This window comes from Oryzias latipes, chromosome 21 (genome assembly GCF_002234675.1).
Source record: "Oryzias latipes chromosome 21, ASM223467v1".
Taxonomy (NCBI): Eukaryota; Metazoa; Chordata; class Actinopteri; order Beloniformes; family Adrianichthyidae; genus Oryzias; species Oryzias latipes.
The window spans coordinates 26,017,365-26,044,271 of NC_019879.2; the positions used below are offsets into that span (position 1 = coordinate 26,017,365).

The window sequence follows — 26,907 nt, forward strand, 5'->3', positions numbered from 1 at the left end:
CACATTATCAGTGTTTCTGTTTTGGGGGCTTTCATCATCATACACCGTTCTCCAAGTGACTCCAAGCTGATCAGACCTCAGCTTGCATCCAGATGGCGAGCCAGCTGCCATGACTCCAAGGATCTCCTCTCCTGAACCATAGCAATCACAGCCAGTGGTTTGGATGCCTGCAGATGTGGTTGCAGAGGTTGCCTCCCTCTCAGCTTTGACGAAAGCAATTGCCATATTAAAGCAGTGGTACAGCTCAGCACACTTCTCTGATTGTTGAAAAGACTGCAAGTGATGTAAAACCAGAACATGTCTTCCATTTTAGCTTCTCTCAACACCATCATCTCAATTTAGCAGGTTTGAATTTTAATTTAAATGGTAAATGGCGTATACTTATATACGCTTAACTTCCTTCTGGATCCACTGGCAACTTGGAAAGGAATCTGCTGTGGCTGTAAGATCATCAGTAAAACAATTTGCTGCTGATAAACATCTCCTCTTTGCTTGGCAGAGTTTCAAACCCTGCATGTTTTTGCACACTTAACCACACTCACACTGCATACTCATTTGTTCAATGCCTTGGTTTATTGGGTCCAACAGACAGGGATGTCCCTCCAAACCCTCATAGGTTTTTCTGTTACTTTTTTTTTTTTTTTTTTGGGGGGGGGGGGGGGGGCACGGATTCATACCCAATTTCTGTTTCTTTGTATGACGTAAAATTAAACTGTATGTCGATGTGTTTATTACGACAGGAGAGGAACTATTTTCCTTCAATCAGAGACTTTATTTATGCAGCATTTTTCATCAACGTGCTGTCAAACACAAGCTTGACATAAAAGACATACAGATGAGTTAAAATCATAAAAATTAGACACATTAGATTAAAAGCAACAACAATAAAAAAAAAGACAGACATGAACTGGAGGGAAATGTGGCTGAAATTTGAGGAGGCACTGCATGGATTAAAAGATAGACCGAGAAAAAAATAAACAAATGATAAACTATAAAAGCAATAAAATACTTAAAAACCAAATAAACAAGTTGATTAAATTATTTATTTAAAAGCTAACTTAAAAAAAGAGGTTTCTTTTATTTCCACAGAAGCAGAAACTCTCAGATCTTCAGGTACAAATGAGCACCACAGTACTGAAAGGAGGCCTCACCTTGAGTCCTAACTTGACCGCATGAGGAAATAAAATGTGGTTTAGTAATAAAAATTTAAAGGATGTTTGAGGAAAAAAATGGATGTTAGTGACAAGAAACAGTTGAGTGGTTGAAAAGCTGGGGAATAAAAAAAGAAGCTCTGGAGGAAACATAAAAACTACCCATACTGTGCATGAGAATAAATTAATTTTACTAGATGATCACATATTATTTATTTATTTTTTACTAAAAAAGTGGACAACTTCTGTCATTTCTTTTTCAATGCCAAAAATTCTCAAGTTGACTGAAAAATAATCTTTTTGATTAAATCTTTAGTTCATAAATTCATTACCATTTAGAATTCAAAATGGAGGAAGTGCAAGAAACAGGTTTTAGTTGTCTTTTGTGTTTTTGCTGGTATTTCTAAAAGGCCAAAATCCTTTCTAAACTTTAGTTTACTTGGTCAATAAAATTGATCAATATCTAGATATGTGCCTAAGCAAATTCTGTTTACAAACAATGTTAGCTTCTTAAGAGGTTAAAATAAAAAAAAAATAATGTCCAAGATTGTACTAATACATTAAAAACGCCCTTTATGTTTACACAGTACTTGCATTTAATATCACCATCAGACATGCTTTGAAACAAATTTATTTTTGATAAATATAACCAGAAAGTTAGTTTATAGTTTCAAAACGTCAGCCTTCGAAACATGATCATTTACAGTATCAATATAAATATTTTCAACCAAACTAAGCAATATAAGCTTCTTTAAACATGTTTTCACACATTTTGTAAAATCAGTAACCAGGAAGTTCTTTCTTCGCTTTCACACCACATTCAGGTTTCCTTAAAGTCAGAAAATTTTGTTTTGAAAACAAATGTGAAGCGTCTCACATTATAGTCACAGTTACGTTTTTTTAAACCGTGGCAAAACATTTCAAACAATTTTAAAGTACCACCAGAAAAGTGCCAATTAAAAGCTTTTTTTTAAACTATTTAAGAACTTTGGCAAAAATGACCTAATTTAAAAAGATAAAATGTAAAATTGGTTATTCTTCTCAAGAGTTAAACATCTTAAGAGTTAATGCAAATATACTCAAATACTTCAAGACAGCAAAGAGAAAAAGCCAGTGAGCGCTGTACTTTCTAATACTTAGACCTAAAGGAAACAAAAACATTTTTTGGCTACCTTTAAAAGATACATTTTCTTTAATTTTCAAGTCCCCAAACCACAAAGGTGTGCAAAAAATGTTAAAAACCGATGAATATAGTAAACAAGTTGTTGCTTGAATGTGCCATTCTCCAAGCATCGCCTCAGTTTTTCAACGTTCTGCTGCCCCCCTTAGATGGATTTCTTCAGCCCGGGGAGGGTGAGCTCGAACCTGCAAGAAAAGACAGAATATAATTCATTATTGCTGTGTTGGACTTAGACAGGGCCTGTGCACTCCCACCTGTTTCTGTGCAATCACGTTTTCTGCCCATGGCTAATCATGTCCCTCAAGTCAACAAGGTCGACTGACTTTTTTTCTCCCTCCGATTCATTTTTGTAAATAAAAAAAACAAACAATGGAATGGATTGCGACGTATTTATAAGACAGAAGCGTTTCAGACATCAAATCGAACCCATCAGCTCCTCAGGAGGCTTCAATAGGAAGGTCGCCTCAACATTAGGTGTTGGGATTTCCTATAAATATTTCTGTAGGCTTTAAATCAGCGTTGAAACAGATGGTTAAATTTTATTGAGTTGTACGTTAAAAGGTTTGGCCTGTTATAGGGCTGCTTGATATGATGAAAACTCGCGATATGCGATATTGGTGATTAATAATGCGATAACGATATAATTTGCGGTATATAAACAAATAGCAAAACAACCAAAAACATAATTTCCATTTCACTGCAACAGTTTAAAAATTATACTCCAAATGACCCTTGTCGACGTAGGAGGCAAACATCAAACATTAAAGGGCTCATCTGACTGATCAACAACGTAAACGGGTCCTTCCGATTGGTTAAATGCATAAAGGGATTTATTTCATTTGTTCAATATTTCAAGCTGTCATGAGTTTGTTTTGGCACATTTAAGGTAACCATTTATTGCGATTTTCGCCGTCTTTTGCGGTATGCATATTGCACAGCTTGATGTCGCGATAACGATACATTTGCGGTATATTGTGCAGGCCTAGCCTGTTACTTTATTTTTTAAAAAGATAAATCAAAGCCAGAGAGGTCAAATTAGAAGGAACTATTTTCATACTGTACCATTCTGAGATGCCGTTTTCCAGATCCACCTGTGAGAGATCTATTATCACCTGCAGACAGAAGAAACACACTCTGGAAAATCTGGAAGGACTTCAACTGATCCGAAAGAAGCATTAAACATCAAACAGACCCATCACCTACCGTGCCAATGTCCTTTATCTCCTTTCTATGAAACATCTTGTTATTTTTCACCGCCACATCCAACTTCCTGTTCAGGGCTTCTGTAAGGGGTACATCAAACTCAAACCTGCCAGGAAAAGACGTTTGACAGACGACATGAAAACCTGGCTCCTAAGAGGGAGATCTGAAAGATTAAAAAAAAAACTTTTCTGCTTACTTCTCATTGAAGGATGGGGACACGGTCTTCTTCTGGACGTGTGTCTTCTTGCGGTGAAGGAAGGCCTGATCAGGGAGCAGGTACAGGCGGACATACGAATCCGTGCCGTTCTCACTGCAGGGGAACAAGTCCCTTTTGGAGAAAACATAACAGTTTTTTTGGAAGGATTATTTTGAAGAAGACTACAATGAGGGATTTTTTTAGGACAAACCTGCAAGACTCCACAACCACCAGGAGTTTTTTTCGGAGCCCGGCGTAGCGTATGGTGAGTTTGATCTCTCCAAATGAGCCCTGATGATTCCTAATTGCCCTGCAGCCAGAAAAGAAACACACCATCTTTAAAATTTAAAATATTTTTGTAGTTTCTTCACTTAAATTCAGCACTAAACCTCTGACAAATTCGTGGAAGGAGGCAGACTTACTCGGGATAGGAAGCTCCGTCTAATAAGTCGAAGCGCGATGAAGCAAGGGAATTCTCCGACAGCAGGCTGCGAGAGTCGTACCGGCGCATGTTTGGAGTAGAGGGCTTCCCGGAGTCTGACGCTAAGGGGTGGGATTGGCGTGGGGTTGATGGGTCTTTTCTTGTGCCCTTGTCAAGAGGACGGGCAAAAGATGAGGCAGCAGCGTTGGTGGAAACGCCTCCATCATCTTTGGCTTGTGATGTCGGAGGTTCCTTTTGAGGAGTCGTTACAGTCGTTTTGGGTTTTTCCTCCATGGAAAGAATCTGTTGTGAGGTTGAAGATGTGATTCAGCATTTCTGAGATCTGTGAGACACAGAAAAACACACGGAGGGAAACTGATGGCTCACCCGAAGAGTTGCCTTCAGTTTGATTTCGCTTGTTGCTCCGGAGGACTCCAGCAGGAAGCGTTGGTCCAAAACCATGTCAGGGATGTTGAAAAGGCGATTGAGAGGTAACTCGAGTTTACCCAGGGATGTCTTTTTGTCATACTCTTTGACCTGAACCAGAATAAAAGTATTTGAGTGTGAACAGCACAATCTTTGATGTTTCGCTTCACAATACTTGACTATCATCCAACAGCAAAGACGCTTGGTCCAAATACAGCCATATCTGCCTTTAGGAGGAAAGGTTTGCACCAAAACTGCATTTTTTTGGGCCACAATTCCAACTAAACCAATGACACAGGAAGACCGAAATACTTCAAGAAATCACACAGATGTACCAAAAAATTAGGGGTTCCATTCATCCATCTATCTTCAGAACCTGCTGGAGCCAACCCAGCTACTGTTGACGAAGGCAGGGTACACCCTGAACAGGTCAGCAGTCTGCAGCAGGGCCACACAACCACACACATGCACACCTAGGGGTAATTAATGGATACCTGGGAGATAGCTGGAAAAAACCCACGCATGCATAAGGAGAACATGCAAACAGAAAGGATCCAGCCAGGCTTTAAACCGGGGCCTTCTCGCTGTGAGGCAAGAGTGCCAACCACTGTGCCATCTTATTTAATCGCTCCACGGGTCACTTTCAAATGACCCCAGAATTCTATTTTCCGACACATTCAAGTGTCAACGTTTCTTCCACACCTGTGGATTTTTTTTTCTATTTGCCAAATGAAGCAGCCCACCTCAGAAAGTGAAATCTAGTGTGGACCAAACAGCCCGATGTGAAAGCAGACACCAATGTTGTCTATTTGATCCCAATCAAACACATGCAGCTGTTAGAAAACAGAAGGTTTCATTTACTGAATCAGAGATTTCTGAGGTTTCTTTTCTAGCAAATGAGATCACCGAACATGATAAATATAAGCATTGATGCTACAAAAATAGAATTAATTAAAACATAGGTTTGATACATTGATTTTATATATAAAAAAGGCTCAACTCACATGAATAATAAGCTCCTGTGTTTTTACATTTTGTACAAAGAAAGTGAAGCCCTCCCCCCATTCTGGGTCTTTATTTGCGTACACAACCTGAAAAAAGAGAAGAAAGGAGGATTTTAGTTTCAACAGAAAAACATCATAATGCATACCTGTATGAATCTGTCAGCATGAGAAAAGGTTTATTAAAGAAAGCAGCGGATTGAGGTTTAGTTCATAGATGTAACTGAGTGAAAACAGTACCTTGCTTTTCTTAACATCTTTGCCAACAGAAAACTCCACGTAAGAGTTCGGCCCGGATTTTGTCTTTGTGAGCTGAAACCAGAACAAACCAATGAGAAAAAATTAACAAGCAAATCAGCCATTTGTTCTCCTTTCATTGAGCTTTTGGATTCAGAACTCCCTGTACTTCTGTGGCTTCATCCCAAAACTGGATTGTTTTTTCACTTGGGTTTCTATTTGAGTTTTATTCATGTTAGTTTTTGTTTCATTATGTCAGGCTATGTTCACACTGCAGGCTGAAACAACCCAATTCTGATTTTTTTGCCCCCATGCGACCTGTATCTGATCTTTTCAGAACAGTCTGAACGACACTGATCTAATCTTTTCAAATGCGACCCAGGCCACTTGGGTATGTGGTCCTGAATCCGATACGTATCCGATCTTTTCAAATGCGACCTCCGTCTGAACGGCCAGCCCACATGTATCCGACCCGTACGTCATTGATACGCTACATTGATACGCATGATGTTGAACATTTCCCGCAATTACTTTTTTCCCTTTCCGACCGTGGTCAGAAGTGCGGGGGACCGAAGGCGGATCCTCCTCCGGGGTTCACTTCCCCGTTCGGACCCTCAGATTCTCCAGAGCGGGTTAATAAAGAGTCAATAGCAGTTCTGCTGGGGGGAAGCCTTCTTTTATTACTGTTCTCCTTCCTCCGTAACACACAACATGAATGCACGCCCCCACTGCACCCCCCCCCCTTCTCTACCTCGCTGCACGTGCTCTCTCCTCTCTCTTACACACACGCGGGTGGCCCCAGCACATACACATCCCCATTCCACATCAGTGGGTACAGACGATCCTGGCTCCAATGCCTTCTTAAAATGAGAAGATTGTTATTGTGCTGGCTCTTTTGTAGAAAATAGATGTAATAATGCAGAAAGCGCTCCACTGTTGACAACACTGTTGTTGACATCCATTGCTAACATTAGCTACTTTCGCAAACAACAGCGACGTCGTTCCCCATTGAGTACTCTTCTGCGCATGCGGGTCACTTCTGGGTCATTTCACGGTCACACAGGAGATCACTAAAGTTTGCATTTAATTGGAAATGTGAAGGGCCTTGCAAAGAAATTGAATTTTTTCCAAAAATCGGAATTGAGCACTAAGCCCTGCAGTGTGAACGTAGCCTTAGAAGCAGGGGGGTCTGGAGGGCATTCTGTGTATTTGATCATTTTGCTTTTTATTTTGTTATAAGCTTTTAAAACACTTCCTGTTATTCTTGCATTAAATTGCTTTATAAATAAAGTTTAAGTCTTGAATAAAGAAAGCCGATTGGAAACAACAGTGAATCGTTGGTGCTCTCCAGTTTGATCAGGTTATTTGCTACAAACTCATTTGCCTGTTTTGACTTGCAAAGAAAGTTGCTTAGGAAATGCAACCCACGCATTTCTACAGCTTTCCATTATTAACTAAAAAGAAAAAAAGATCATTTTATATATAAACCAGTTGATTTTTACGCATTGTTTGTCACAGCAAAAATTAATTGGATCATTAAACTATTTTAAAATCAATATCCCACATGCATAAAAAGAAATGTAAAATGCAGTTTAGAAATTATAGAAAAGTGTCCAAACATGATCAGCATTTTGGGATTATTCCATTTCTTTCCTCTGAATAGATAAATTACATGTTAACAGCAAAAACCCATGGTAAAAAGTGTCCTTTTTTGCATAAAATATTCAAACCAATAAAGGCTTTCCTTTTAATCTTTAGACAAAGTTTCTGGCGGTTAAGTTTCAAAACTAGACAGTTTTGTTTGGCAGGTTTATCAACAGTGTGACTAGAAACGTACAATTGCTTCAAACAATACAAACAGCTAAAGCATAGCATTTTAAATCATTAATGGGTTGAAATCATTCCAGAAAAATAATTATTTTCCTTGACAATTTCAGTACTCCTCAACTTCTTTTTGATTTATGAGGAATGCAGTTCAGATTGTGACCAGCAGGAGGAGTTTTAGAGCTTTTAGAGCAGCTCAGCTGTTTCTTTTCAAGGACAAATCTGATCAGTTTCTTCTATTACTTTCGAAATTCCTCCATCAATCTTCCCTTCAGAGAACTATTTCTCCATTTCTTGGGGAATGCTGGAGGAGGAAATTCATAACAAACACCAGCTGGTAGCGGCACTCCCACCCACACAAGAAGACAGACAAGCTTGTGCCAGATAAACTGGAAATACTAGCTTCAGAGGAGAGACAACAACCCAGCCGGACAGTTTGGATCAGTCAAAGTCCTTTTTCTAACCGGATGCAAAAGGAAGAACTTGTGTAACGATTGCTCTTATCCAAACTCAACACATTTTAAATACTTTGGAGTTAAACTCTAACAATATGAATGAAAAAGTGGTTTGAGAAGTGTGATGCAACAGTTCTACAAAGGTGATTAAAATCAATAATATTAATATAGAAGCTTTGAAAGTTTTAACAAAATGAACAAAAAAAAATCCCTTTTGGTTTCATGTTTAAAAAGAAAATGTTTCTGCAAATCTGAAATACTATTATTTTTTGGATGTTTTCCACTCTTTTTCAGCTCAGTTCCTGCCTTTAACTGTCTCAAGAGGGTTACTATTGGCTGTTTTTATCATTGCTTATTGAGACAGATGAAAGAATTCCTTTCTAAAAGGACTTGGAAGAAGGAATTGGACAGTAAAACATGAACACACTACAAGTATGATGGATTTTACACGCAAGCATTTATCTTTGGATCAATCACATATAGATGATGTTGCTCTTACCCGCCCCTCCTTCGGCTGTTTGCCATGTTTTTGTTGTACCTCGCTGAGGTTTTTCTGCAGAAAAGAAACACTTCAGCATTTTTGCATCATATGCTCACAAAGCTTACAGTCCTCCACTCACTGGTAAGTTGGAAGCACTGTCCAGATAAATTGCAAGCATTGCACAAGCGAGGCCGTCATGCGACTGGAAGAGAAGGAACAGAGAGGTTTAAATAAGGAAAAGGGAGCGGAGCTTTCTGATCAGAAACAGCCGTACCTTCCTGAGGAGCGATTCGTCGGTCTGGAGAGAAAGCCAGTTGAGCTGCAGGTGAACCTCACCTTTCTCAACCGACTTCAGAGGAAACCACTTGAAAAAGAAAATCCAACATTTGTCAAACATCCAGTTCTGATCTTTTTGTTTCTTCTACATGTAAGGAAATCTTCTTCATATCACAGATCTTAAAAGAAATAAAACTTACCTGTTTCATTTCTTTTTCCTTCTTTACTTCTCCTAAATCAAGGCGAAAACTAAGCAGAAAATACATTTCTTTAAATTTGTCAATTATGCATCCATGTTCTATCAGCTGTTTACAGCTGCAGTTTTTCAGTAAGAGTCTTTTAAAGATTAGAAAAGCCGATCATTCTGGAAATCATGTCGAGGACCTCCTTGAGTAATGCGAGCAAAAATTGTGGAAACAAACACTGCAGAAGATTGGCGATAAAACTATTATCCAACTATAATTGGAGGACATTGATCTGCCTTTACCGAGGAGACTTAATCAAACTTTATCACTGTTGGCTCTGCTTCTCTATTGTCCATTTAAAGATACATTCCGCCAGTGTTTTTTTCTATTTTTGTTTATTTCTGCTTTTACTCAGTTAGGTGCTTTCACAATGTAAGGAACCACAGCAAAGTTCACTTGCAACCCCTTGAGATGTTTTCGTTTTCTTACTTCCCTTATTCCTGCTCGTGACACTTGAGTTTTCCTTAGATGCATGGGGGGGGGACATTAAATCTTATTATGTCAGCCCCACAGGCCTGATTGGTCCACGCTTTGACTGTATATGAGAACTGGACTGACCTAGTCTGACATCACCCTTTGAAAATGGCTTACTTCCAACTCCAGTAAAATGAAGTCAATTCAGTCAACATTTTTTTGCAATACGGACGCTGCCATGTTGGAGCCAGAATGTTTATTCTGACAAATAGTAGTACTGAGTATTTCTCAATAGAAGTCTATGGAATTATTCTATTCTGGAAGTCTTTTCTGGAAGCAAATGATCGATTAAATCTGTGAAGATTAGGCTTTATTTTGACATTTTCTTAAGTGAGGACAATCACTACGTTAAAAATGAGGCTCTTACTTTCCCAGAGGGTCGTCGTTATCGTTGTCCTCGTCGAATAGCTCCACCTCCAGCTCCTGCCCCGGTGCCTCATGGACAACAAACTGCTCACAGGTTCAAAAACAGAACATTCTTGTTTTAGCTTCAAATAAACACCAGGTATTTCTACTCTGGCATGTTTCCATCATTGTCTATTCTCATAATTATTGTTTTTTTGTGTTTGTCCGTTTTGGCATGAGGGCCGCCCAACCATCTCCCAGCGACATCAGCCCTAACTGCTGCTGATTATCTGGATCAACTGAAGGTTCAGACTAACTGAACAAACACAACTCATCTAGAAAATTAGCAGCAAGTGGGGGAGAAAAAGCTGCACAACAAGCAGGGTGATCTTTTTCTACAGGGTTATGGATGATCTTAGGGAATCAGCAATCGGAAGCTGCAATGATTAACAGAACAAGTGGAGAAATTTATTCCAAAAACCTTTTTTGTTCAATAATTTTGGAGCCAAGCACCGATCAGAACATGTGGGACTCTACCTCATACACTTCGTTCCACTTTGGGTCCAAACAGTTGTCGATGGTTTTGGTCTTAAAATGCTGGTTACCAACTCTGACGATGGTATAGGGGTCGGATTTGCCTTTCACCAAACCCCTCAGATAGGTGTCCTTGGCCACCAGGTTTCTGGCCTCCAGAACGTGAACCCTCACAACACCCTGAAAGGAAGGAGGAGGAGGAGTTTGTAGAGAACAGTCATCTAAAACAGAAAATGTTGCTGGGGCTGCGAGCTGCCTGTGACGGATCAGTGTTTTCACGTACGCGAGGAAGAGGAAACCTCATCTGATCCACTTTGACCTGGTCTATGAGGGGAATGCACATGCGATTGGGCAACACCATGAGGGAGGCGATGATGTCCATGATGGCATCGTCAGAAAGTGAGCTGGAAAGGGACAATTGAGATGAGAGGAGAACTTCAAGAACAAAAAAACTCTCAATTTAGACTCTGGCATTTGAGGAATCAGAGGGATTTTCAGGGATGACCGACTTGAACGCGGGGCTGTCCAAGAGGTTCGTCATTCCAGTCCAGTTAATTCCCAAAGTCTGAGAGGAAAAACAAGTTTGAGAGTGACTGCAGCAGTGAACTGTTCAAAGCAATGGTTGTACGTGTGCTCACCGGACGACGAATGAAGAACAAAGTAATCCCTCCAACCAGTGGGGCTTGACTGATAAGTGGCTCCAAAATGACCCTCAGCGTTCCCTGAATCTTCAGGATTCAAGTTGATTTATCAGACAAGCAAATATAAGCTTTACAACACAGACTTAAAAAAAAAATACATACTCTAACTCCTTTAACTCCAGCTGTGATCGCTGAATTCACGGCAGCATCGATTTCCATGTCGCTTTCGAAACTGCAAAACGAAGACCTGATGCTTACAAAAACATACAACACTTGGGTTTGGAGAGCAAATATGACTTTAACCAGAAATAACATCAAAGTGATCTCAAAATTAAAAAAAGAAAGTCAACAGACTTTATATTTAAATCCAGAACGACCTCCCTGTGGTCCACTTCCTGGGTGTACGCTCGAATTCCTGTGATCTTGGGAGCCTAAAATGACTCCATTCAATGAGGCTCATCACAAACAAGAGCTTCTCGATCTCTAAATATCAAGAATGAGAACAAGTCAAAGACAATTGGTTGCTTACTTTATGTCCAAAGTGGACTTTGCTAAAAGTGAACATCTTCAGCGCAGAGTTGGTGAGCCGGATGGTCGGCTGGATGCTTTCCTTCAGCAGCTTCTCCATGTACATCCCAAAAAAGGGCCAAGCCTGCTCCAGCACCTGAACGCACCGCCACAAAAGTGAAAAAGTAAATGATTTCACTCTGACAGCTTTTGTGCTGGACTTTAATGTAAGAATTTAACATCTAATCAACAAAAGTTGTTTGTATAAATAAATATAAATCACATAATGTGAAAATAGTTTGTTAGTTTGACAAATAAATCCATATTTAGTTGAATTGTGGTGGATTAAAACTGAATTAAGCAGTGAACTTTCAAAATTGAATTGCTTCAGTATAGTTTAGGACTGACTCTGTCAGAATCAGTGCCAAGTTAGTACCAGATTTTCCATTTTAACCACCTGAAAACACCTGGATGACATCACCGGCCGTCATGTCTGACTCAGTCTCTATTTCTCTACAAAAGCATTGAAAATAACAGAGCGACAACAACTCTAGGTTTAAAAATCAAACAAAAACTCACATGTAAGGAAACGAAACAAAACTTTGCTCAACAACAGTGACATGAATTCCAAACCAAATGATAAATATGTCAGCTTTTATTTTGAAAGGAGAGGTGATAAATACAAGTTACCAGCAGCGTTGTACCTGGCCTGACCAGCTAAACGACTGCAACCCTGGTCAGACCTGCATGTGACAACATTTTTCTAAACATCTGCTTTTCATTTGGGTTTATCACCATAGCAACCATTTCATGTTTTTGGGTCACCTGGTGGTGACAAACAGGTCGATGAAATTTTTAGACAAATCGTCAAAAGTAAATTTTTATATTTCCTTAGCAACAGCGTTATTTTTTTTGTCAACCACGCCCACATTTCTAATATGCTCACATCGCATGTCTTATCAATATGTTAAGCTTGAAAAAATAATTCATGTATTGCATTTTTGCAATATTCCAAGAAAGAAATTTGCAAACAACAGGAAAAAAGTCCCTTTTATGAGCTCGCCACGCTTACAGCGTTCAAAATCTACAACATTTTTCACCACGCAGCTTCCCAGAGATGCTCCAGGAGTTAAGAGGCGATAAACTGAAATCTTTCTGTCAAAATTTATATTTAAACTAATTTTAAAACTTCCCTTTAACATCCTCGACATTTGTGTTTTGGTTTTGGATTTTTTTGAGCCCCATATGAGACTTTAGCCCCATTTGTCATCTTTTTTTGTTTGAGGGGGGTCATTCACTATGTCAAAAAAAAAAAGATGTAGTTGTGTGCAATTCTAATTAATTTTTTAGTATGTGGCACGGGTAAATCTTTGCTTTAAAACGGATTAAGAAAGTAAAATTGCAAAAACAATCTGGTCTTTGCAGTCCAGTCTGCTGCAGGACTGAATGATTTTTAATTCGATTTGCAACAAATTATAATAACACCATACAGCTACTTCATAAACACCATTTTGGGCTTAAATTGCACTCTTACTTGTGTTCCTCATGAGACAATAAACCTCTTTAGAGCCCATTGCATCACTACAAAATACTAAAATAATGTACCTTATTGAGCCACTGAACCTTCTCCACATCATCGAAATGGACCTTGGAGAATAAAGACACGACAGACATGAGAAAAACTGTTAAAAAAAGAAGATGATGCAAATTAAATACACATAGGAGTTCAAAGCAAAACATTTAAGTTACGATTTTTTTTTATTCTTGAAATGTTCGACACAGAAACTGATCTAATCTTGAGAAGAGACCTATCTAAAAAAATGAAACAAAACATGGAAGCCAATAGCAAAAGTTGGTACTCTGGAAGTTTATATTATGAAGTATACATAGTAGAAGTATAGAAGGTATACTATATACCATGATCGTGTAGGGTAGGATGTTTTTTTAAAAATATATTTCAAACATATAATAAAAATAAACACAAGTTTTTGAACTAAACAGATTGGGAGAGGGTAGAAGAAGAAGAATCTTGTATGGTTCCACCCCTTTTTACAACAAGTGCATATTTCTATTTACAGTTTTTCCTCAAAACATTCACATAATGATTCATTGCATGTCGAGCACAATGAAGTTGACTTTGATTACCTTGTGTAGAAGTGACATTTGCTTATTTGTTTTTAATTGATCATTTCTAGCCTTGTAAAGTTTCCTCAGGGACATGTGTAGGTTCTTTAAATACATGTAGACATTTGCAGATGAATACTTCTTCACACTAGGGTTTCAGCATCAGCCCTGGTTTTAATCTCTTTTAATTTGGTTTATTTATGCTTTTGATTATTTTATGTTTTTTTAATCCATGGATACACTTTGGCCTTGTGGTGAAAGGTGCTTTATAAATGTATAAATATAATGAAATGACACAGAATTGAAGACATTTTAAGTTTACAATATAAATGCTATAATAAAAAGTACACTGCCTCTCTTTTTGTATAAGTTAAGTATACTTGTAGTACTATACTTTCTGTGAAACCAGAAGGTCAAATCTGCAAATCTAACTGAAACCAGACATCACCTCCGCTGCTCCTGACCTGCAGACACCTCCTAACTTCCAGTAGTGGACATTTGTTTTTGGGTTTTACTTATTTAAAGTTCTCTTTTAAGACTTGGTGTGCTGAAATAAGGACATCCTGGCCAATGAGACAATGGGAAGTTTAGTTTCCTAGGGAGGTATAATTGGGTCTAGAGGTCATAATGAATGGGCTGGTTTCTCAGGAGGCTCAGATCACCTCCTAGAGTCTCCTCCTTGCGTGGGAGCTCTGACAGGACCTCCAGCTGGCTGCGTGACCACGCACACCCATGACAGTGACTCACCCACGAGGCCATCTGCAGAGACCCGCTCAGCTCGGTGTCTATGACCTGCTTCTCGTTGTCCACGAAGTCGATGGCTGATCCGATGCGCGAGAATTTCTGCACGCGGTTCTTCCTCCACCACGTGACCATCAGCATGCACAGCAGCACCCAGCTGATACTGAGGCCCAGGTAGCCCGTCAGGTACACCGGGTACACCACGACCAGGGTCTTCCCCACGGAGATCAGGAGCTCCATCAGCACGCGGTTGACAGCGGAGGGGCTGAGGGTGTCCTCGCCGCCCTGAGCCACCGGAGGGGGGTCCGTGGACGCCATGATCCGGCAGGACTCCCGCTGTGAGGGGGGTTCGGTTCTAAAGTCCTGGAAAACGATTTGACCGAGTCTCTAAATTCGAGGAACTTTACTCTAAAAGTAACGAGACCAGCTACTTTGACTGAGGGAGCAGCGACGAGCAGCTCCAAAGCTTCCGCGTTTAACCTCACGCAGGTATGCAGACACACCTGCACCCTTGGGTGGAGAAACTCCAGCAGTCACAACAAAAGAGGTAAGTGACGACACAGACCATAAAACCAACTTTAACAATTTAATTTAGTTATTTTTTTAAGTTGAATATGTTGATTAGCACTAATAGGTTTGCACATGACAGTTGAAACACAGTGAAATCTGAGATTAATGTCCATATTATAGCTGCGCCGCTGCTGTCTGTCCAGCAGATGGAGCCAGAGCGTCCTTTTGATTCGTGGCCATGTTTGTCTCCGCATTTCATACTTTTCCATGTGCAATATTGCCACCTACCAGATTCGTGAGCATCCCGAGATGATTAAATTAAGCCTCGCCATTTATTTTTTTAATTCAGGAAAAGATTAGTTATTTCGATTTTATGATGTGAACAGATAAATAGATGAGTAGATAAAATGACAGACTTTTATTTATGGCTACAGGAAGAAGAAAGGCAGACTGAACAAAACTATGATGTGTCGGTCATGAAAGAAACGCCTCTTATTTCATAAATGTATCTCATATTTTGCACTAGACTGGAGAATGGAATTCACTCCTTTTTTCCCGCCTCTGTTTTCACTGCGTCTGCTCAGACCTTCTTCTTCTTCTTCAGCGCGTTCACAGACAAGTGAACGAGCAGGATGTCATTCATGTAATAAATAAACCTTGGAGACGATCGCGTTGTTTGAAAAGTATAAACGCTGCTCAGAAGTTCATTGTGGACAGTCGCAGGAAAATCCAAACATTAGCATGAAATAAACATGCGAATGTGGATATAACTGGTGCAATGATGCTTGGCTCTTTAAAGTGAATGACAAGAGTTTCTGTTTTTTAACTGTCCTACTTCTTCTTCTCTTTTGGTCATGTGTTTTTGTGCTGAGCGCGTGAATGGAATAGAGCTGCCGGTGCAACAATAGACTAGAAGAGACAACATCAACACAAAAATGTACAGAATTGAGTGACACTGGAAAAAGAAGCAAAATCCGGAACCACTTTACTTCAATGGATAATGTGAAAAGAGAATTTAGAGTCTGCAAGAAACCGTTTATATGTAGGACCGGATGCCCGACCGACCTGCACCTGAAAACTGAGAGGATCTTCTCCTAAACAGCAGATCATTGCTGACTGCAGAAACCACATCAGCTTCATTGAGATGAGACACTTGGTGTTGGAATGCCAGCCATTACTGTGAAGAAAAATTAAAAGTGTTGTTTTCTAGGACGTAGTTTCTGCAGAGTGGCAGGCAGTCAGAAATTCAACTCTTCCTCTCCCTGTTGCTGAGAGCTCTCCGTGTTTACACTCTTCTGCTAGCTTTCAGTTCCTCACACGTCCAACTTAACATTACTGGTGTAACAAAAATGGCAGCAATATCAGAGCTACACAGATTTGACCCAAATTCCAGCTCAGACGAGGAATTAGAGACACACGCGATCTATTCGTCTGCAAGTGGAGGCATCAGAATGGAGCGGAGCAGAGAGTTTGTGGCCCATGCAGTGTATTTTCTTCATATGAACTACGTGTTTTCATCTGTGTCTGATTCAAAACAATTTGAATAAAGAAATACTCAGAAATGTAATTTTGAGCTAAAACTTCATCTATATCATGAGAAAAATGCTACAAGAATTTGTTAAAAACAGCAATTTATGAGCGTGGGTCTTTAAAAACCGAAGAAAGTGAGCCTTTCTTGCTTTAAGTGGGTCATGGATGCTCTGTTTATGGAGTTCCACAGGGTTTGTTCTAGCACTCCTTTACATTCTACTACCTTCTTCAATCCATAGAAAGAGTTTCAGTGTAAACCTGACAGCTTAATATTTATCAACCATTTTGCACGACTTCTGTTATGTTCACATCAAATAAATTGTTTTGCATTTTAATAAAATGTAAAAGGAAGGGAGCTCCCTTCCTTTTGTAATTTGAGTTCTTCATCTCTGGATGTGAATCTTTTAAACTAGTTGTGTAGCGTTTTAGTGGCAAACAGATCACACAAAGGTTCAAGGACGTTTTCATGAAGCTGCATGATCCAGTTTGAGACGAGCTTCAGCTGTCAGATGTTCAGATGAGGAACTTTGTCTCTAGAATCCTCGGTTTGAGGCGCTGCACTTTAGGATTTGTTGTTTTCAGTTTGATTCTATCCCCTATAAGGACATTTTTCTTCTGGAAACATTGTGGATTTCTTTTATGTAACTTTGCTACTATGTTGGTTTTAGGGAAATTCCTCTTCCTACAACTTGATTTTGATCCCTTAACGGTCATTAGAAATCGCAAAGGCTGTGGAAATATAAAATATACTTTATTGATTCCTTAAGGGAAACTTGTTTTTTGCAGTTAGCCTTATTTGAAAAGTAAGTTCGGTGTTAGAAAATCTTAAATTTAATTTTTTATCCTAGAAACAAACATTCATGTGTAAATGTGTCAGGTCCAAAATCCACACTGGGTTAGTTATTTATGCCAAATCTCTTATTCTTTGCAATCTAGTGACCTTTGACCTGAGAAAAAAACCAATGACTATTAAAAACATGTTTAATAATGATTTAAATATTTCAAAAACATCTTGAAAATGTTAAACATGATCCTGCACATATTGAGAAAAATGAAAATTCAGCACTATTCCTAGAAATAAAAAATAAAAACATCTTTGAATAAGTTTGATCTGATCAAAACATTAAACATACTTTTTTAAACTAAACTTCAAATTGAGAAAAACAAATGTAGGCATTCGAGCTAATTTAAATTCAAGATTTAAAATCCCTTAGAAGATTTTTAACTCCTAATTCTTTAGGTGGGTGGAGCCCAGAATGCATGACAGATACCCAGAAACCCAGAGTTCTGGACCCGGAGTAGCCCAGAAGGGTTAGATGAACATCACATTCCAGAGTTCAATGTTTTTAAGCTGTCATTGCGATTCACACACTATTTGTTCCTACAGCTGCACAGAGCTCCAGATTAAAGCGATTAAAGCCCAAAATAATCACAATGTGATTATAATAATCCACATGTGCTTTGTGGGTTTGGACGAAGCATTCAGGCTTGTTTCTGGTCTGTGGAAGGTCAAAATGGGAGTCAAAATGTACAAGAATAAAGTTATAAAATTTAGAGAAAAAAGTCAAAAACAAAAGTCCTAAAAGTATCATAGAGGGGTCACCAATGTACAAGAATAAAGTCTTAAACTTATGCTTTAAAAAGTTGCATATTTACAAGGGAAAGTCACACTTTTTAGAGAGTAAAATGTTACATTTGGCTCACAAAATGTTTCAACAAAGACAATTAAAGTCTTTCAATTATGTTGCAGAAAATTCGGAGAAATATGATTAACATCACACATTTCTCCATAAAAATTACAACTTTATCTTCAGAAAATCATGACTTTTTGAATAAAAAATTTAAAATGTTATACTCTTAAAACCCTGACATATCTCTATTAATTGAATGACCATTGTCATTTAAAAAAAATCTGGACTTTCTTGTCATAGCTTTCTCATCATTCATTCATTCATTCATTCATTCATTCATTCATTCATTCATTCATTCACGGTGGTCTAATTCTCTGTCGTAGTTTCTAGGGTTCCTTTCATTTTAAATCTTAGATTTTCTTCCTCCTTTAACTGGAAGAGCTGCCTGCACTTCCGCAGACCCACCAGCAGGGGTCAGCACTACACAGCAGCCTCTCCAAACTTTCGCTTTAGTTTCTCTGGAAACGTAAGGCTGACTGCAGGTCATCCGCCCTGAAAGGGGTGTTTAGGGGAGAGAAAACAGGAAGTGTTTGCATATAGTAATTATTAATCGACCGAGGGTCAATCTGCGGGCGTTGTGGTTCAGGCAGTGTCCGCCTCTGCTCCGTGTCTACACGCTTTTGCTTTCACTTCTCTTCGAGCTGGGTAAGTGTGTCGTTTGTCTCTTAAGGTTTTACAATTTATTCAGTTTTTAATCATAGACAGTTTTTAATCATAGACAAATAATGCATGGTTAAAGATTAGCGCTGCAGATAGTTAAGAATTGCGAAACTTTCAAAAACCATATAGACCAGCGAAGGAATGACCTTTGATCCCATTTACACATAAAATACAGACCAAATAAAATATTTGTATTCGTGTGTTTAGTTTTCAAGAATTTGTATTATGGTAACGATTTAGATTTGTAAGTACTATCGTACAATATTGCGTTATTTTTGCTGTTATAAACAAAAATGTTAATGGGCGGGGTTTATACATGTAACTGTTTATGATTGGTCAGTGAGTGTTTACATGGTTACAGCACTTTCAAATCATCATAAATATTTAAAATAAATACTTCACTAATACTAATAAATACTTCAGCATATGGTATATTTATCTAAGATACCTGTCCACAATACAAATAGTTTGCATTAAAAAGTATGTTTAAGCTTTGGAAGCTGCAAAACAAAGTCAGATGTAGTTCTGGGAAACGGCCAGCAGGTGGCGCGCTGAGCTCATTCTTTAGGACTGCGGGCAAAAAACGATGTAATCCTCCGACTATAAGCAATGCAGATTTGTCCTGTGTAAAAACATACATATTTCTCAATTACTGCATACTGTTGGTTTAGCTTCTTTAGGTATATTCAAAGGGCATTTTGTGACTATCATTGATAGCAAATGTAAAGGGGTGGGGCTCTGGGAATAGTAGTTTCAGTCAGGAAAAAATATATTTTTAACTCCTGCCTGACAGAAATTACAGGCAGTGATTTAGTAGAAATTTATAATTTTCTAATGTAAATTCATGGTTGTTTTTTTGGGAGGTGGGTGGTACCTGAAAAATAATCATTTAAAAAAAATATTAATACAAATATTTTAAAATCTTTGTTCTTAGAAAAAAAAAGTTATTTGTTTTTATTTGCTTAATTTACTATTCTCAAAAATCGTATTTTACCATTTTTTTCCAGTTTGTTTTAGTCTTTTTGATAGCAACACTGCACATTAACAACTAAATTTAGTATCAGATGCAAACCTGCTAGAATATTGCTAAAAACAAAAAAAGAACAATTTCTAGTCAAGTCACCGGGCAGATATCAGAAGTCACTGTTTTTGAATAGCAAAACTAGGAAGTTTTCAAAATAAATAAATAGTAAAAAAAAAAAAGATAGTAATAAATACAGCATGTTTTAGCCTCAGTTTGACATTTATTGATGAGCTGGAATCTCATCAGTTTAAATGTTAGAGCGATTTTGCTGTTTTTAACACGTTCTTGTGGCGTTTTTATGATGGAAGACATGCATTAAGAAAATGAAGCTCTGAGTATTTTTTTATTCAAATTGTTGTTTTAACTAAAAAATGCATTTAGAAAAAGATCTTATACGTGATGTAAAAAAGTACACTGGGTGGGTCACAAGCTCCCTGTTCTGCTCAGCTCTGATGCATCCACATGCAGAAACAAATAGATCCATGGACGTCTTTGTTTTCCCCGTCTGAGCTGGAATCTGGATCTAAACTGTACGGCTGGATTGCTCCTATATTGCTCGCCGTTTTTGTTGCACTGGTAATGTTAGATTGGGGGTGTGAGGGGCTGTAAGCTAGTGGGAGAGCGTGTAAACAAAGGGATGCATTGGAATGGAGTGGAGCAGGAAGCAGGATCTAAAATCTCTTCACATATGTCCTCTATCGTGAGAAAACGGACCATGTCAAAAACACAGTCTTAGAGTTGAGCATCACATACATCCTGAATCCCTCGTTTCTTTCTGTGAAATTCCCCCGGCTCATTGGGAATGTGTGATCTTTCCGCAGGTCTCTCATCAAACCATGGAGGAAAAAGTAGAAATCCCTCTTGAGGATTTTCCATTCATTCAGCGATATAGAGAGGATCTGAGTGAAGTCATAAACAGCAAGTTCGGTTGTGTGGTCACCTTTGAAGGAGTGGACGGTGCTTTCAGTGGTACAAAGTACAGTAAGGCTCCGGTTAAACCAGAGAAAAGGTCTGAGCATACGCTGAGTTCTGGCGTGGTGGTTTCAGTCTGGAAGGCTGATCTCAGCTGTTTCGGTCCCGCTGAGGCTGTCGTAAATGCTGCTAACAGTCATCTCAGTCATGGAGGTGGTCTGGCTCAGGCTTTGTCTGATGCTGGTGGTCCTCAGATTCAACAAGACAGCCAAGATCATATCAAATATCACGGCCCCTTGAAAAAAGGAGATGCAGTTGTTTTGAATGCGGGGTTATTACCATACAAGAAGATAATTCACGCTGTGGGTCCTGATCTGTCATTTAACCCTAGTAGATCTGACGTAAAAGATGCTGAGCCACTTTTGAGAAAAGCCATCGAGAACATCCTGAAAAGAGTGGCAGAAGAACGTCTGTCCTCTGTTGCTATACCTGCAGTAAGTTCTGGGTTATTCTACTACCCGCTGCCAGAATGTGCACAGACCATAGTGTCAACTGTGAAAAGTTATTTAGAGGGCCCGTCCAATGGAAAACATCGTCCCAAAGAGGTCTTCTTTGTCAACAACGATGAGCCCACGGTCCGCGAAATGGAGAGGGCTTGTCGGCAAATCCTGGGGTCTGGACCATCTTCATACAGCAATGCGGTGCAGAACACCAGAGGTGCAAGCAGAGACCAAGATCTTACCGTCCAGATCGGACAAGTCTCTCTGACTCTGAAGATGGAATTAATTCAAGACCAGCAAGTAAGAAATGTCCTCATGCATTGATGTCTGTACAGTTATGCTTTTAGTTTGAAGTAGTTCTTCTGAGTATCACAGGGTTCTTGTCGTTTTGAGCTTCGTTTATGGTCCAGGTGGACACCCCCACATTTTCTTTTTCTTCAAACAGCTTTAAAAAACATTCCACATCATGATATTGAGATGTAAAAAAAAAAAAGGATAATAAAGAAAATAACCTAAGGCAGATGTGTGGCAAATCAGTGAAGCTCTTGAGTCTTCATGTAAGGAGGCGGGAGTATCATGGTGTTGGGCTGTTTTTCAGAGGAGACGGGCTCACTGCACATAGGAGACAGAAGCAAGAAAACTTTAGACGATAAATAATTAATGTTGCTGCTTTAATAAATCGTACAAATGCACATCGTGCTGAAAAAGTCAAATGATACCAATTTCATCTGCTAACGACAAATGAAAATGCTGAGTTTGCTAGAAGCTACATAAGTGATCACACTTAATGAGGTGGACTTTCCGAAAGCGCCCATACTTTGCTTTGCTTTGCTTGGAACGGTTCACTCCACCGCTTTGTCCATTCATTTCTAATAATGAACACCTGGAAGGAGATTATCCCACCATTGTCCGGGTGAATACCCGATTCTGATTGGCTGCTGGGTGTGCATTAAAAAGTGATAACGCACAGGGATAATGCACACCTAAAAAAAGTAGTTCCGGTCACCTAGCTTAAATGCTCTGTATCACTGCACTGGCTTCTTTGAAACAAACTTTAGCTTCATCATCTGGACAAAGACAAGCAGAAAGCGGTGAACTTTCTCTCTGATCTGATGCTTTATTTAACCCGTCATGACGGATGGTTCAGGCTTCCACAGCGTGTGTTAATTTCAGAAAATGCACACTTCGTCGGTCATTAACCCTTACAAACTACGAAGGAAAGGCTTTTTTCAAAGTAACTATATCCACAATGAATTCTTAGACCGCTTTACTGCAAGAAAAATCCACCATGAGGTTTTGATTTGGATTTGATACATTTCATTTTAAGCATTTATTGTAGTCAACACAATAAAAGAAATCACATAGATGTATAAAACTTGTTATAGAAATGGTAAGGTGGGGTGGCCGTGGTGCAGAGGTAGAGCAGAGGTGTCGCCGCTTCAGCTGCTCCTGATGGTTATAGGTTGGCGCCTGTGCAGCAGCGGAGCCGCCATCTGTGTGTGTGCACGTGGGTGAATGGGACTGTGACTGTATGGTTTTTGTTGTTCCAGTTACCAACTGATATTTAGGCAATAAGATAGGACACCATTTGTGCTAATCTAACTAAAACAAACAAAGGGGAGTGATCTTAGTGAACTTTCCAGTCAAGAATCAAAGAAAAAGTCTGTTTTTGACTGATGTTTTTTGTTCTTTCAGACAGACGTCATTGTGAACACTGCTTCAGAAAACCGAGACCTAAAGCTTGGAGGAGTTTCTAAGGCTTTGCTGCAAAAAGCAGGTTCTAAAATGCAAAATGAATTGTACAGCGCAAAGCAAAACCGTTACATAATTTCCACAAAAGGCTACAACCTGATGTGTAAAGATGTTTATCACACATTTTGTGTTCACAAGCGGGATAGAGACTCACAGAAGGTAAAGTAAAAGTGTGTATTGGTGAGTGGAATCTTGCTGGAAATATCACGTGTAGTTACCATTTTTTTCTGTTTTCACAGATCCTTTCTCAGTCTGTAACTGAATGTTTATGGACAGCAGCATCAGCACAACACAAGTCCATCTCCTTTCCTGCTATTGGAACAGGAAACCTGGGATTCTCTGAGACTGAAGCTGCCCGCATCATGCTGGATGCGGTGCAGAACTTTTCTCAAAACTGTCCGTCCCCAATGGCAGTTTACTTTGTCATTCATCATTCTGACCAAAAAGTCTTCCAGGTATTTTCACTGTAATGTCCAGAAGGAGAAGCTACACTGTTTGAGGTTGACTGTAGAGTTCAGTACATTTGAAACCCAAAAGCATTGAGATTTCTAAGATTTACATTTTCAATCACTGTCTGTTTTTAGGCTTTTAAGGATGAAATGAAAAACATCCAGAAACAATCCCCCAAACCCAACTTTGAACAAGGTAAATCTAAAAGATTTTAATTACCTGTTTCCTCCTAAATCAGTGGTCCCCGACCCCCAGGCCGGGTCAGGGTTAGGGTACTGGTCCGTAGCTCACTTAGTACCAGGCCTCGGTTTATTTTATGATTCTGAAGGACGTTTTATTTTGGAAAACTACCTGATTAAGTCGTCCACATTCATCTATGATTTCCACAATTCAAGAAATTTGTCTTAAAAACATTTGCTACCTTCTTAAATTAAAAGCCCCAAGCGAACAAAGTTGCGTCTTTAGAACGTTTCTTTGGGGAGAAAGGAGCCATTTCTAAACTTAATGTCTTGCAGTGGCATTTTAATTTGAATAAAATTGAGTTTTTCTGAAATCGTAAGCTTAAATAAATAAAACGCCAGCTTTGGCCTCGTTCTGACTGGTCTGTGAAAATGTTCTCTGTGGCCTAAACGAGGTTGGGGACCACTGTCCTGAATGAGAAGGTTTTCAGAGAAGTGACTTTTGGTTTTCCTGCTTCTTCCATCAGCAACGCAGATCACAGATTTCTCCCCAAGCAGCAGGAAGCCACAGATCACCCTGGAAGGTCCTTCCAAAGAGTCCACACGCGAAGCTGAAAAGTGGCTGAAGGACTTGCTCAACGCCTCTTCACAAGTCATAATCTACAACAACTTCATCCAGCATTTTGGCAAAAAAGAATCCCAGCTCTTGTACCGTTGGAACAGCGATGGAGTTTCCATCAAACTGTTTCTCAGTCAAGGTCATGCATGCATCACAATTGAAAGCAAGTCCAAGGAAAAGCTGGTCGGTGCGGTGGTGAAGGTGGAGGCCATGCTCTGCCGAGTCAGAAGGGATTTTGTCTCAGAGGAAGAAAAAGAATTGCAGCTTCTATCAGATACAAAAGGACCCTTCAGAAGAGAGCCAGTTCATAAAGACAGCACAGAGTTTTCCCATCAATATTCTGCTTTCAGTGACCACTCACTCCACGTGCTAAAGGTACTCGTGCTAAAAACTCAGTTCTCTAGTTTTGTTTTGTGATTTAAAGGCATATTTCTATAAATACAAGCATAAATCCATATATATGATTTAATCAAATGAACTGAAACTACGAGCTGCTGCTTTGGTGTTTAAAGTTTTTACTTTTCAGGTGGAACGAGTGAAGAATCCCGCTCTGGAAGTAATGTTTGACATCAAAAAAGTCCAGATGTCCTGCTCCACCACCCAAAGGATGTTTCAGTGCATCTCTGCCCAGTTCTGTGACACGATCTGCAAGATTGGCTTCCATGCAGAGTGTGCTCCTCCTGAAGGTATCCTGAACCTCCTATAACCTTACACTGATGTGAAGGAGCTCCAGGTTAACCCCTAAAGCCAAAGAGAAAGATGAGAACTTCTGGCAGGTCATGCAAAAGTAGGGAAAGCACAAACAAAGAGTAGCAGAAAACAACTGGGATCTATTTCACTATCAACCTTAAAGACCCACCGTGACACTTCTCGTGTTTTTAACATGTTCTCGTGACATTTTCTGATGAAGGATGAGGAAGAAAATTAAGCTTAAAATTGCATTGCTAATGAACTCCTGGAAAACGACAGTTTAAAAAAAGCTTTTAGCTAAAAACAGCATTATAGTAATTAAAAAGACCACTGCGAACGCTTTTACAATAGATCAAACGCTGCTCAGTGTGGGTCTGTCGGGTTGAATTCATTGTTCTAAAGGTTTTCTGTAGCTTCCTTTGAGAGGAGCTTACAGCTGTGAGGAGCATAGAGCTTTTCTCAGTGTAGACTCCAGGAGAAAATAGCCAAATGAGAGTAAATGCAGCATTCTCTTTTTTTTTTCTGTAATGTATAGGATACGGATACGTATGGAAAAATCTAGTCCTACAGTAACAGCAGTATTCGTTCAAAGCAACAGAGATGATCATGTTAGGTATTATAACCGATCAGGAATGAAATAATCAATATCTGGCTAGCTACTCTTTCGGTTGTGTTCTCGTCTTTGTCTTTTTATGAACATGTGATGAAAGCAACCAGAAGCTTGTTTCTACTGAATCAGATCTGAAGGTAAAACCACAGCGACGGATGTTTGTTGAGCTTCAGTCCCAACTGACCTTCCGGGTGAATACGGGCTAAAAATGGACAAAACTGTACGGGGCACGCAGGCGGCCCACTCACAGTAATCTGTCAAGTTCATAGATGAACCAGAAAGAAAATGTTAATGCACATTTTTTTCTACCGGTATGTTTCGAGTGACGGGTGAACACGTAAGGGTGAGACACAGGCGTTACAGAACTCTTTATTCTCAGCTCTTCATATAATGCCTGAATAAAATAAAAATACCTTTTTTTAACCAGAAACAACATGTAGGTAGAAGAATTGGACTGTGTCGTATCGCCACAATGTTAGTTGGCGTTTTTTTTTCCATGCATCGATCCGTGGACCATGTGCATCATATGAGAGGTAAAGACAAACAACCCTGTTTTTCTGTTTGCAGACCCTTTGTATGGAGAGGGCATCTACTTTACTGACAGTATAAAAGAGGCCCTGAAAGTGTGGAGGAGAAAAAAGGAAGAAGAGTTTGTGTACTTTGTGGAGGCGGAGGTGCTGACAGGAAAGTCCACAAAGGGGGAGCGGGGCCTGATTCTGCCTCCGCCTGTGGGGAAAGATCCAGACAAATTGTTCGACAGCGTGAGCGGAGGATATGGTACCTCTGTCATTTTCAGTGGTTATCAGGCCCTGCCCAGGTTCATCATCACCTGCCAGAGAAGATGAAGGAATAAAGATCCTATATCGATGTTGAAACTGCAGGTAAATAATCCCAGCAGCAGTGATTTATCAGTGATTTTTCTGTAAACTGACATGTTGGAAGAGCATATGATCATACAATGTTTAACATAAGCATCTAAATACCAAAATATGGATTTATATTTGGGTTGTTTTCATTTTGGGGCTGTTTTGTTAAACCAAGAATGAAGATTAAAGGGTGGGATTTACTAATGTAGCCACAGGCAGTGTCTCATTTAGTGTAAAGAGAAATCTACATATTGGTTATAAATTATAGGTTAAAAAACAATTAAAGCAGAATGTTTAAAAGAAAAGCCTCTTCTGTTATTACCTTCCTTAAAGCTCAATACCATCCAGGTATTTATATCAACTGAAGTGTTTCTTTTGCTTTTAAATGCTTTTCATGAATCTCAGAGGACGACATTACTTTTTTTTTTATGACCAGACACGTGAAAAAGAAT

The 26,907-nt window shown here is 39.3% G+C and overlaps 2 protein-coding genes across 3 annotated transcripts; one reads left to right on the forward strand and one right to left on the reverse strand.

Moving 5' to 3' along the window:
* Positions 1–751: 751 nt before the first annotated feature.
* Positions 752–14,821, reverse strand: LOC101163370 (extended synaptotagmin-3). The gene is made up of 23 exons (XM_004082007.3): positions 14,469–14,821; positions 13,203–13,244; positions 11,620–11,754; positions 11,445–11,521; positions 11,253–11,322; positions 11,088–11,177; positions 10,959–11,014; positions 10,733–10,853; positions 10,453–10,629; positions 9,938–10,020; positions 9,052–9,100; positions 8,850–8,939; positions 8,715–8,777; positions 8,594–8,647; positions 5,819–5,890; positions 5,582–5,668; positions 4,539–4,688; positions 4,153–4,454; positions 3,942–4,040; positions 3,731–3,862; positions 3,535–3,640; positions 3,394–3,443; positions 752–2,516 (listed from the first exon to the last, which is right to left on the reverse strand). Exons 1-23 carry the CDS (start codon positions 14,778–14,780, stop codon positions 2,477–2,479), a joined length of 2,457 nt encoding a protein of 818 aa, XP_004082055.1. The 5' UTR covers positions 14,781–14,821; the 3' UTR covers positions 752–2,476.
* parp9 (poly(ADP-ribose) polymerase family member 9) lies at positions 14,804–26,760 on the forward strand. Of its 2 annotated transcripts, none has more exons than XM_011489949.2 (8): positions 14,804–15,009; positions 20,699–21,589; positions 22,985–23,200; positions 23,281–23,496; positions 23,626–23,686; positions 24,198–24,664; positions 24,816–24,975; positions 26,157–26,707. In XM_011489949.2, exons 2-8 carry the CDS (start codon positions 20,714–20,716, stop codon positions 26,432–26,434), a joined length of 2,274 nt encoding a protein of 757 aa, XP_011488251.1. In that variant the 5' UTR covers positions 14,804–15,009; positions 20,699–20,713; the 3' UTR covers positions 26,435–26,707. The 2 variants fall into 2 exon arrangements, with proteins under 2 accessions (XP_011488251.1, XP_011488250.1); XM_011489948.3 differs by lacking the exon at positions 14,804–15,009 and adding an exon at positions 18,615–18,838 and having other exon boundaries at positions 26,157–26,760.
* The last annotated feature ends 147 nt before the right edge of the window (positions 26,761–26,907 follow it).

Excerpts from the sequence above, each read along its gene's own strand:
- LOC101163370 (XM_004082007.3), bottom strand. The coding sequence starts at position 14,780 with ATGGCGTCCACGGACCCCCCTCCGGTGGCTCAGGGCGGCGAGGACACC. Across the intron at positions 9,101-9,937 it reads AACGACGACCCTCTGGGAAA|TTTTCGCCTTGATTTAGGAG; the intron begins GTAAGAGCCTCA and ends TTTTCTGCTTAG. Across the intron at positions 5,669-5,818 it reads AAGATGTTAAGAAAAGCAAG|GTTGTGTACGCAAATAAAGA; the intron begins GTACTGTTTTCA and ends CTCTTTTTTCAG.
- parp9 (XM_011489949.2), top strand. The coding sequence starts at position 20,714 with ATGGAGGAAAAAGTAGAAATCCCTCTTGAGGATTTTCCATTCATTCAG. Across the intron at positions 23,201-23,280 it reads GGGATAGAGACTCACAGAAG|ATCCTTTCTCAGTCTGTAAC; the intron begins GTAAAGTAAAAG and ends CTGTTTTCACAG. Across the intron at positions 24,976-26,156 it reads AGAGTGTGCTCCTCCTGAAG|ACCCTTTGTATGGAGAGGGC; the intron begins GTATCCTGAACC and ends TTCTGTTTGCAG.